Source organism: Babylonia areolata, chromosome 7, assembly GCF_041734735.1.
Source record: "Babylonia areolata isolate BAREFJ2019XMU chromosome 7, ASM4173473v1, whole genome shotgun sequence".
Taxonomy (NCBI): Eukaryota; Metazoa; Mollusca; class Gastropoda; order Neogastropoda; family Buccinidae; genus Babylonia; species Babylonia areolata.
Window position 1 is genome coordinate 34,634,214 of NC_134882.1, and position 12,500 is coordinate 34,646,713.

Below are 12,500 nucleotides of genomic sequence, written 5' to 3' on the forward strand. Positions count from 1 at the left end.
AGGAGGGAGAGGAGGGGGGAGGAGGAGGGAGCGTTATGTAAACAACATTCATCCACCTCCCTCACCACCTCCCTCTCTCTCTCTCTCTCTCTCTCTCTCTCTCTCTCTCGTCAACCCAATCTAATTAGTACAGTCTCGCCGCACGCTCTCTGCAAAGTCCTTCTGTTGTTTGGCAAAGGAGAGGTGTTGGTTCCTACACAGCTTTTTGTACTCCCCCCCCTACCCCCCACCCCTTATGTTGTTACACGTCCCTACTTCTTAATGTAAGGGGTGGGTACAGGAGTCGCGTTGTCTGTCTGCAGTCCGGTCATCTACGGCGATGTCAATGCACACACACCTTCACCGCAAAGGTTCAGATCCGCACACTGTTTCCCTATTTTATTTATTCTTTTCTTTTCTTTTCTTTTCAGGTGAGGAGTATCTCCGTTTTATATAAATGAATTCTTGGTTCATTCAAATTATATAAGTGACAGCCCGTCGAATGGCTTACAAGTAATTAACAGAGTGGATAACACACACACACACACACACACACACACACACACACCACCACCACCACCAACAACAACAACAACAACCAACAACAACAAGAACAACAACTGCCACCACCACCAAAAAAAAACAAACCCAAATCAACTGGGCGCGCTCGATTGTACACACCTGCCCATGGCCTCCGAATCCATCCGATCTTTCACGACGCCCGTGCCGGCAGCGGCGGCGGCGTTGGTGTCAGCGCGCATGGCGAACTGTGAGGCGGCCAGCATGGCGGACATGGTGGGCTGGCCCATCATGGCGGGGCTCATGCCCATGTGCAGGTAGGGCCCCAGGTGAGAGGCCCATGGGTGGTGGCCGCTGAAGCCATTCATCATGGTCTTCGGCTCTCCTGAAACCGTGATCACACACACAGGTTGGAATGCATACAGGTATGGGGGGGAAAAAAAAGTAAGAATGTTATTTTCTGCACTCCATCATCATGATCATCATCATTATCATTATCATCATTATATCATCATATCATCATCATCATCATTATATCATCATCATCATCATATCATCATCATTATCATCATCAAAGGTGGAACGTGCGTATGATAAGTAAGAATATAATATCTGCACTCTATATCCTTTTTCTTACCATTATTATTTTTATAATAATTATCATTATCAGTAGTAGTAGTAGTATCAAGATCATCGTCGACGTTATTATTATTATTATTATTATTATTGTTGTTGTTGTTGTTGTTATCATTATTATTATTATTATTGTTGTTGTTGTTGTTGTTGTTGTTATCAGTAGTAGTAGTAGTAGTATCAACATCATCGTCGACGTTATCATTACTATTGTTATCATTATCATCAGTAGTAGTAGTAGTTAGTAATCGTAGTAGTAGCAGAAGTGTGAGTATACACCTTCCGTGCACAGTCATTGCGTTGTGAGTGTGTCAGTGGCTTCGTGTTGTATCAGTTCACATCCTCACACCGTGTGTTCTGTTTCTGAACACTGGAGGGATGGGGGGGCGGGGGGGTGGGGGGGGAGGGGCCGGGGGGGTGCAAGGGGAGGGGACGGGGGGAGGGGGCGGTGCGGGGGGAGGTCTGATCATGGCCCCAGCAACCTGGCCCTGTCCACGCTGGATCACGTTTCCACACTGAACAAGAAGAAGAAGAAAGATATAATTCCATAATGACCCAATAACAGTGCTTCAGTGCGGCTGGCGACGTTTTCATACAAATACACACCCGATTACAATTCTGTAAGTCCTGTCCGGCATTTTGACATAAATATTTTTGTTCGAGAATGACTGTTTCAAGCATTAATCAAACCCAGTTTCTATTAAAACAAAAACAACAACCATTTTTGATGCGAGATAAACACTGCGAAAAATTGATTCTTTGTATAGGCTCATACAAAATACCGTATAATTTACATGAGTATATCTATGTGGTAGGTGATATAATATCAGTCCGGAATAGGATCATTCTTGACTTCACCAGGACAGAGACACGATGAATGCCCGTTTATCCATTAGTATTTCTGCTGATCGGAATTGATGTTTTTAAAATATGGATTGTGATGTCTCCAAAATATCTGCATTTTTGTGGCCCCTATTTCCACAACCATACAGTAAAACCGGCGCATACCATAGTGTTGAAAACTTTAATAGTTCCAAGCAATTCAAAGAGATTTGTTGTTGTTGTTATTGTTGTTGTGTGATTGTTTTCTAGCAGTGTCTAACAGTGTTTGCTCATTGGCGATTTTGTTTTCTTTGGAAAATGCAACAGTTCTGTTGAATTCAAGGACTAATCCAAACGAATTAACAACTTTGATCAATAAAAAGTATAACGTCTCCAAGATTCAGCTTTCTATTATGAAAAAAACATCAAATTTGGGTTTACGTACTAGGGTTCACTTCGAGTTTCCACATCTTGCAGTATTTACAAAACACACACACACACACACACACACACACACACACACACACACACACACACACACGCACGCACGCACGCACGCACACACCCCCGCCTCCAACACACACACACAACGAAAAGGGGATACAGACACTTAGCGGAGAGAGTGATTGAGGTAAACGTGGGGGACGTTGAGGGAGACAGGAACAGAGCCACACAGAGAGAGAGAGAGATAAGGAGACAGACACCGATGGACAGAGGCAAAGACAGAGAGAAGGGAGACAGAGAAAGAGAGGAGGGCGGGCGGGGCGGGGGGCTGGTGGGTGCGGGTGGGTGGGTGGGCTGGACAACAGAGGTGAGCGGAAAGTGCTTGAGGAATGGACACGGAACCACAATCTTCAACGATCCTCGGCAGCCCACAACATGAAATGCTGGACCAGTATGGAACGTACAAAATATTAAGCAAACAAAACAGAAAAATGAAACTCCCACACCTTTTCAATCTTAGCCCAGCCGCAATTCATTACGGCAAATCACACAACCAGTCCTCTTTTTAATCACACACACACACACACACACACACACACACACACACACACACACGACATCAATACAAACAATACACCTCTCACTCACTCTGCAAATATACGCCTTTTAAACACCTTTCAAGAGGAGAACCTTTTCGCTTTGACAACGATTTCAATTTTCTGTATCAATTAAACAAGCTCGGTATAAAAAAAAAAAAAAAAATCGTTGCAAACAGACGATTAATTTTCTTTCTCTCCTTCTCTCTCTGTTTGTCCGTCTGTTTCTCTCTCTCTCTCTGTGGTTTGTTTCTCTTTCTCTTTGGAATTTCAATCGAAGGGGACGACACGACAAAGAACGCCAGACTTTGTTCAAGACTGGGAAAATAATTGCGATGCTCTCAGGCAGAAACATTCCATTACCTGCTTTGTGTTTCTAGTTATGGAGAGCAATCGTCATGTCGCCCTGGAGAATGAAGTAGTAGGGAGGAGAATAGGGAAAATAGAAAAATTGGGGCGGGAGAAGGTTGGGGGGTAAAGAGGGGGGGGGGGCGGTGGGGGGGGGGGGGGGGAGGGGGGAGAGAAGAAGAAGAAGAAGAAGAGGATGATGATGATGATGATGGTGGTGGTGGTGGTGATGATGGTGATGATGCTGAAGATGCTGCTGCTGCTGCTGCTGATGATGATGATGATGATGGCGGTGGTGATGATGATGGTTATGGTGATGATGCTGAAGATGCTGCTGCTGCTGATGATGATGTTGATGTTGATGAAAAGCCTAACCACTGTGTAAAGAGTACGGCATACCGCTCAAGCCGTGGTGGTTTCCGTCACGTGAAAGTCTAAAAAAACGAGTGGGATTACTTTCCGCCGTTTTCTATTTCATTTTTTTTTTTTTTTCAAAGTTCAAACAGAATTCTATTGGGGGAAAAATGTCAATACACTACACAGTACCTTTAAAATAAGAGTGTGTGTGTGTGTGTGTGTGTGTGTGTGTGTGTGTGTGTGTGTGTGTGTGTGTGTGTCTTTGTCTGTGTCTGTGTGTCTGTGTGTGTGTGTCTGTGTGTGTATGCATTCCTTCCTGTTGAATATAATGTTTTCGCATACATGGTTCCCCTATTTCCGTAAGTGCCCGCCGTAGTATTTACTTTTGACGGTATCCTTTACACACGTATGTGTTTGACTGTGTTCTCTACAGCTTGCCAGGACTCTTTCCCCTTTGATAAAGCGAAGTGGGCAAATCTTATGTATACCGAGCTTCATATAATACTTGACATTCTTCTACCTCGCAAAGAGCTCTCTCTCTCTCTCTCTCTCTCTCTCTCTCTCTCTCTCTCTCTCTCTCAGAACAAAGGGAAAGAAAACATTAATGCCCCTGTCCTCTCATCTAACAATAACTCTCTCTCTCTCTCTCTCTCTTATTTGTTTTCACATATAGTATTACTTTACTGCTGCGTTTTTATTCAGCAACATGAACATTGCGAACCTTTTTTACACATGTCTTTTCGATATTGTCTCATTCCATCGGACATTCAAGCACAAGAGAACAGACGAAAAACAAGAACAGTAACGGGAAAAGAGGCAGTATCAGAACATTGCCGCAGTCTGCCGTTTAAACAGCAACATTTTTTCCCCCTTTTCCCCTCACTCTCTCCCCCTCTCTCCTCGTTCAAGGCAAACGGATAGATACCTGGGCGAGCAAAGAAAAGATGACGTTCAAGCGCGCCCGCATATATATATATATAATATTTTATTCAAATGGTTGCGAAAATGTCAGTACAACAAACAGTTAATCTGACAATAAATGGTTTCAGTCAGTCAGTCAGTGTGTTCGTATGTGTGTGTGTGTGTGTGTGTGTGTGTGTGTGTGTGTGTGTGTGTGCGTGCGTGCGCGCGCATGCAGTAATACAGCATTCAATCATTTGTATGTATGCGTGTATGTATGGATGTATGTATACTAAATTTACGTACGTATGTACACATACGTAAATACGTAGGTAGGCAGGGAGGTAGGTAGGTACGTAGGTAGGTAGGTAAGGTCGGTATTTCAGTACGCACGCATTCACATTCATTTACCGTCCGTCCGTTTGTGGTAAGAACCCAGCCCAACACAGAATCTGATTCCCCAAGAAGCCAATAATGAAAAAAAAAAAAAGGCGAAAAAGAAAACCAGTCCCAACAATAATTAATGACGTTTCCTTTCCAGGCGCACCTCTTGATGTCTCACAAGAACAAAAGCCAGCAACGCCCGCGTCGCTTCATTGAACATGGACATCCTATTGTCTGGTCGATCTCTTTGTTCATTGGACATGGACATCCTATTGTCTGGTCGATGTCTCTGCCCGCTCCCCCCCCAGAGGCCGGCAGGGATGATCCAGACACTCCGGACTGGATAGGCCGGCCCCCTCAGCCTTTCTTTGCAATATGGAAATACGACCCTTCAGTCGGCCGGGGTAAATGAGGCGAGCAACAACTTCACAATTGTGTTGGGGGGGGGGGGGGGGAGCAGGGGGGGGGGGGGGGGAGGGGAAGAGGTGGGGATTGGGGAGGTCGGAGGGAGAGAAACAAAATCCCTCATTCCACCCCCCCCCCCCCTACCCCCTGTCCCCCTCCCAGTCCACTGGCCAGGCAGCGAGCAAACGGACCCCCATCTCAAGGGAAATCACTGCGAGGCCCGGCCGTCCAATTCCCTCCCTTTCCACAAACAAAAAATGTTCATCATTCCCGGGTGATGAGAAGCTAATGGTGTACTGCTATGAATCTGCTGTGCGTACAAGAGAATGGCCTGTTTTAAGGGGGAGAGGGAATAATCCTGGTAAAGGAAAGAAGATGATTAGACCCAAGCCTCTCAACAACAAAGATCACAAGGCTACAAAAGGTATTGTTGGAAGAGGGGGAGAGGGGGGGGGAGGGGGAAGGTGGCGGGGGTTGAGCGAGGGGTGGGTGTGGGTGGGTAGCGGCGATAGCATGACGAAGAGAACGTCTGGAAGCAGTCATCAAGACTTAATTACACAAAACGGCAGCGGACAGAACTGGGTGGACTCCTGTCAGCAGCAGCGGCAACGAACAAGGCGCGGCTCTGGCACATGCCTGGCCACGTTCCTCGATGGCTCAAGATGGGTAACGAACATTAATCGCCGCCATGATCATCATAAGGATCAAAACGACCGTTAACTTAACCCTTTCATCAGCTGATGCTGTTTGTTGTGCTCGAAGAACCTCCCCACACAAAATGTTTCTGCCGCTGAGGAGTTGGTTTTTTTTTTTTGTTTTTGTTTTTTTCCAAACCTATTACATTTCCTGGCCCATTTCTGAACAGACACTGTGGCATCACACATGGTATTTGACTCGTTTAAGGGGAGTTAGTTTGCAGAGCAGACGAAGAAGAAATAGGGGGATGAAGCAGAAGAAGGAAGAGGGCGATGAAGCAGAAGAAGGAAGAGGGGCGATGAAGCAGAAGAAGAAGGAAGAGGGCGATGAAGCAGAAGAAGAAGGAAGAGGGGGATGAAGCAGAAGAAGAAGGAAGAGGGAGATGAAGCAGAAGAAGAAGGAAGAGGGCGATGAAGTAGAAGAAGAAGGAAGAGGGAGATGAAGCAGAAGAAGAAGGAAGAGGGCGATGAAGCAGAAGGAGAAGGAAGAGGGCGATGAAGCAGAAGAAGAAGGAAGAGGGCGATGAAGCAGAAGAAGAAGAAGAAGAAGAACAACAACAACAACAAAAAGAACAAGAAGAAAGAGGAGGAGGAGGAGGACAAGGCGGAGAAGGTCTCGAATTGACATGGGCAGGATAGGAGTTATTGGCCACTAATATCAGACCCACGCCCCTCCGGGCAGCCAACTTCGCCTCTTCTCCAGGGCCGCGGGCCAGACACGCCGCTCGTTCCCCCACTTCCGGCCAGCATCACTGCGCCCCGCTGTCGGCCAGAGAGAGAGAGAGACAGACACAGACAGAGAGAGAGAGACACACACACACACAGAGACAGAGAGATAGAGAGAGAGACAGAGAGTGGCTGGCAGCAGGCAGCGAGTTCAATCAGGTTCGATGGCAAGACAGCCATTATCCCCCCGATGAGCCCAATTGGAAACCGCAGTTTGAACGCCCGACCGAGCGGCATGGCTGGCTGTTTGTTTTCTCAGATATCACACGTATCCTGTGAAATGGATATCAACCTGCCCCAAGGAATGCTAGCAAAACCGAGTCGGATGCAATATGAAAAAAAACCAACCCAAAAACAAAACCAAAACAACAAACAACAGGTTGTGGAGGTAACTCGGCCCACAGTTCCGCTGTTCCAAACAGAAACACGAAGGCGATCCCCATGGCGGCTTTGACGTTGTCTTTGACATCCAAGTGTCCCCTCCAGGTCCCAGTGAAACAGATCAAACTCCACTGGAAACCCGCACACAGGTGATGACCGTCCCTTCTTGCGCCACGACCCCACGGATTGTCAGTGGTGGTGGTGGGGGGGGGGGGTACGGATGGGGGTGGGGGTGGGCAGGACAAGACTGAAATCCTAGTGACCACTTTAGAGCCGCGCGGAAAGAAGCGCTTTTCACTTTGTCGTTTCTCTGTTGTACTGCTGATTCCGACACCTCTGTCTGTCTGTCTGTCTGTCTCTGTCTCTGTTCTTCTCTCTCCCTCTCAGAACAAAGGAAAAGAAAACATTAATGCCCCTGTCCTCTCATCTAACAATAACCCGTTCAGTTTCCAAGACTTCCGACAATGCGCGAACTGCCGGCAGAGAACTCTAGCTGTAAATGGAAAGGCAAGTCGGCGTGGACGTTTGAAATGGAGCCGGGCAATGGGAACTGTTTTAAAAGGCTGCCTCTTCAAGGCCTGATCGCTTTCACCGGCAGCCGCTGGGCTGGGCGGCTTCAGAGAGAAAGGAAGATTAAAAGCCAGTAACCATTCCGATGTGTTGTCCGCTGATCGCCGAGGAAGACGGATGGAGGTGGGTGTCGGACAGATTGAACCGGGGAAACAAAACGTACTTGATTAAAACAACAAGGAGGAGTAGACGAAGGAGAATGGAAACCAAGAGCAATAAAACGAACAAAAAAGATGGAGGAAGGGCGAAGAATACGACGACGGCGACGAAGAGCTTGAAGAAGAAGAAGAAGAGGAGGAAGAGGAAAGAGAAGACAAACGATTTTTGAATTGACATCGGCTGCATGTGGTTTTCAATTTCGAGGGGGTGAAAATGCTTCAAAAGCGAAGAACTTAGTAGAGCATTTATCACAGTGGAATGTCCGCAAGTTCTTTCATTCTTTGCGAAGCAAACAAAGCCAAACAGGGAGGGGAAAAAAAAAAAAAATCCTCATGCAAGCGGCAACCATTTGCATTCCACACCTCCGGACAAACTCGCGAGTCCTCCTGAAGTAAATAAACAACGATTTCAGTTAACAAATAGATCAATAAGTAAATGCTACATAACAAAAACAAGGAAGGAGACTAAACCATTCACAGGGAAAGACAATATCAGAGAGAGGGAAAAAATCAGTAAAATCTCTCCTTTCCTCACCCCATCCCCACCGAAAAAACAAACAAACAAACAAAAACAAGAAACAACAAAAAGAAGAAAAAAAACCCAACTAACAAACAAAAAATCAGATTGAAAACAACGTTACACTGAAAGCGGAGGACAGAGAAGAAGTCCACCCCCCCTGTCAGGGAACCACTCACAGCTCTCCCCGCCACCCTCACCCCCCCCCCCCACACCACCCCATCCCTTCCACCCAACCCTCCGAAGATGCTGTCAGAATGCCTGTTCGATTTGTTCTGGAGTGTTCCCTGTCTCTCTCTCTCTCTCTCTGCCTCGCCTCCCTCCCCCCCCCCACCCCTCTCTTCCCCTCCCCACCCCCCACCCCTTCCTGAAACCCTCGCCTCTCTTGCGCGTCTTGATGATTCAATAAAACATCCTTCTCCCCGCCCCCTTACCTCCCCCTCACCCCTCACCAAAAAAAAGGCAAGTGGCCTCCAAGCCTTTCGCTATTTGTCCTCGGCTCTCCTTCGCTGTTTTCGAGTGTAACTGGTGGACAGAGAAATGTAATTCCAATTCTGCCTGACAAATGAAGGCGCCTCAAGCCATGCAATGTTGGGCTCCGGCACCAGCTAGAACATGGCCACCATTTTTCGGGAAGGGTACAGAGCGAGAGAGAGTGGGGGGTGTTGGGGGGGAGGGGGGGGCGAAGGGGGACAGGGGGGTGGGGGGGATCGGACGGGGGAGGAAAGTGTCGGCGAAACAGATTGGACTGCTCGATTGGCGCGTGCTCCATGGCTAAATGTTACGCGCAAGATCATTGGTTGCTTTTTGCAAACACGTGGTTGGGGAGGAAAGGGGCGCCGGGGGTTGGGGGTTGGTGGGTGGGAGAGGAGATGGGGAGGGGGTGAGGAGGATTGTTGCAAATGTTATTGGCACTTACATTGTTTGCTTACTTGCCTTGCTAACCACTCCACCCTCTCTCTCCCCTTCTTCCTGTTCTTATGTATCACCCACACACATTCCAACTCTTCAATCTCCCCCGGAGTTCCGCAGAGCTTTCCTCGTCTCTTTCTTCTTCGTAGGGTTTTTTTTTTTTTGTGTGTGTGTGTGTGTGTGTGTGTGTGTGTGTGTGTGTGTGTGTGTGTGTGTGTGTGTGTGTGTGTGTGTGTGTTTCGCTAGTATGCTGTTTGCCTGTGCGTGAAGAATGTAACACAGTTGTCTCCAAAACACAGGGAAATGCTTTATCGCCGTGTCTACCACGTTAAAGAAACTGAACTACCGGGATTTATTAATTCGCAAAGGCGAGATGTTTGAACACTTCCTTCGGTGGAAATGGATAAGTACATAGACAAATGAATCGATACATACCGTAGATACATAGATGTATCATACATACATAATACATACATAAAATATGTATTTACGTTGTTTCTTTGTTTTAGGCAAGCGACATGCCAGTTCAACCAGACAACAGAGATATAAGTACCATGATTCTATTTAATGCTGCTGGCCGTGAAATTGACGAAGATCTCTCTCTCTCTCTCTCTCTCTCTCTCCCTGTGTGTGTGTGTGTGTGTGTGTGTGTGTGTGTGTGTGTGTGTGCCGGGGTGAGGGTCTGAGTGGGGGAGGGGGGAAGAGTGAGGGGGGGGGGGGGGGGTGCAGGCTGATCGATGCACAAGTTCGAAGCAAGCCTGATGTCGATAGACTTTGCATAAAATCCAGTTTACTGCTAGGCACCTCTCCCCACCCCCCACTTCCTCTCCACCCTCACACACACACACACACACACACACACACACACACACACACACACACACACTCACGCGCGCGCACGCGCGCGCGCGCAAGTAGGCCTAATATCGATGGACAAGTGATAAGCGAAATCGCCGTTGTTACTGTTTACCTGTTTGTTACCTGTTTCTCAGTACGATATCTATAAATAAATTTTTCTTCTTACCAGGAATTTTTATCCTATCTCCTGTTTACTGCGAGGCAACCCCCAGCCCCACCCCACCCCACCCACCCACACTCTTCATTCCCAAGCTCACGGAGGATTATGAATGCACCACAGCTACAGTACGCACAGATTCATCAACAGAGTCAGGTCTGTAGGTTTGTACATTTCCACTTATCTATTTCATCAATAATAAGCTTGGTCAGGCTCTTACACAGCAGAACACACCAAAACGTACACACTGTTATAAAGCCCGAACTTTCCGACTTTTTTTTTCTATCACTGAAACCTCCACCACACACACTATCAGCCAAACGCAGCGGAAGATCTGAAAAAAAAAGAAAGAAAAAGAAAGAAAAAAAAAAGCCATTCCAGAAAAACAACGAAAAAAACCCCACAAAAAACCCCCACCTCAATAAAAATCAGCCCACGCATTCTAAGTGTATGATCCAGTGCGCTCCCCTCCCACCCACCCTCCCACCCCCACACCCCGCGACACACACACACACACACACACACACACACACACACACACACACACACACACACACACACTGCTGCCGTCTTGAATCCATCATTGTCATCGGGTCTCTTACCGGGGTCTGTGCCGGAGAAGTAAGGAGGGGAAAAAAAAACTTCTGAGACAGAAGGGAATGTAGGAAGGGTGGGGGTAAGGGGGGCGAGGGTGTGTGTGTGTGTGTGGGTAGGGGGTAAGGGGGAGACGGAGAAGAAGTGTGGCCAGATTTGTGATGAATTACAGGCAGCGCTCGCCACTGCCTCTCCGCTTCTTCTTCATCATCCAGCTTTCACCCCTGACGCCGCCGTGCGCTCTCCAGAAAGAAATAATAATATTATTACTTGAAAAAAAAAAAAAAAGAAAAAAAAGAAAAGAAAAAAAGGCGCTCATTTGGGATTGCAGACGTCGCGGACTGAAAGACGAAGAAACTTCTGAAAACAGCGCCACCGGAAGTGAGAGCACGTGCCCCGCGCGAGCAGAGCCGGAAGTGGGGTTATAGATTATCGGGGCCCGTGTCATGACAAATGGGCCGGCCCAAATGGTCGGCACTCGTTTCTGCGCATTGATTAAAGGGTAGAGGGCGGGGTGGGAGGGAAGGGGGGGTTGGCGGAGGGGGGTGGGGGTGGAGGGGGGTCGGGAAGCGTGCGGTGAAGGGGTGGTGAGGTGAGGGCGCCATATTGCACGTTTTTACTGCCCACTTCTGCTGCTTCTGTTTCTGCTGCTGCTGCTGCTGCCGCTGCTGCTAATGCTGCTCCCCCACCCCACTCCAATAAAACCATCCTGGTTACCTGTCTTCGATTTGGAGGGGGGGGGGAGGGGGTTAGGGGGGGCCGGGGGTGGGGTGGGGGGGCTGTATTGTGTCCCAGCCCAGGGACAATGGATGCAAGGAGACATCAAGCTTTGCGCCACACTGGAGGGGGCAAAAAATAAAAACACATGCGTCACATTTCCCCCTCCCCAAAGCCAGTGAAGCATACATGGTGCGTGTGCGCCGTCACCAATGAAGTCTTGTTACAGTTCAGGTCTTCAGCTGTTTTAGGGGTGGTGGTGGTGGTGGTTTCGTCCGAGTCGCTCCGCCATCAGAACGTTTGTGACCAGTTCAGGACATTCAGTTTTTATGCTGCCTTCGCTGAGAACTTACCTTTATCTCTTATTGAGGGTTTTGAATTAAACATCGAAAATAACATTTTTTCGATCTGACACAAGAGATTCCTCATAGTTTAGTTCAACAACCATCTACCCAAAGATGTAGTCATCAGCCCCATCCACGTGTAATATGCATCTTCTGTCCAAACGTGTGTGTGTGTGTGTGTGTGTGTGTGTGTGTGTGTGTGTGTGTGTGTGTGTGTGTGTGTGTGTGTGTGTGTGTGTGCGTGCGTGCGTGCGTGCGTGCATGCATATATATATATATATGTGTGTGTGTGTGTGTGTGTGTGTGCAGTGCGTGCATGTTTGAGTATGCACAAGTTTCTATATTGAAAAACACTTGTATGTATCCTAATTTCTACCGTATCTGTGTTTGTGTATGATCTTCGATTTATGTTCGTATCTAGGTATGTACTATCCCCCCCCCCCACCCCCTCAATTTTCCTTGTCACCCAGGAACACGTGGCAAT

General features: G+C 47.7%; 1 protein-coding gene across 1 annotated transcript in view; it reads right to left on the reverse strand.

The window, feature by feature from the left end:
* The window catches only part of LOC143283831 (uncharacterized), a 221,404-nt gene that overhangs the window by 99,362 nt on the left and 109,542 nt on the right, over positions 1 to 12,500 (reverse strand). The window contains exon 3 of the mRNA XM_076590206.1: positions 661 to 883. Coding sequence (XP_076446321.1) covers positions 661 to 883 — 223 coding nt within the window. The remainder of the gene's footprint in view (positions 1 to 660; positions 884 to 12,500) is intronic.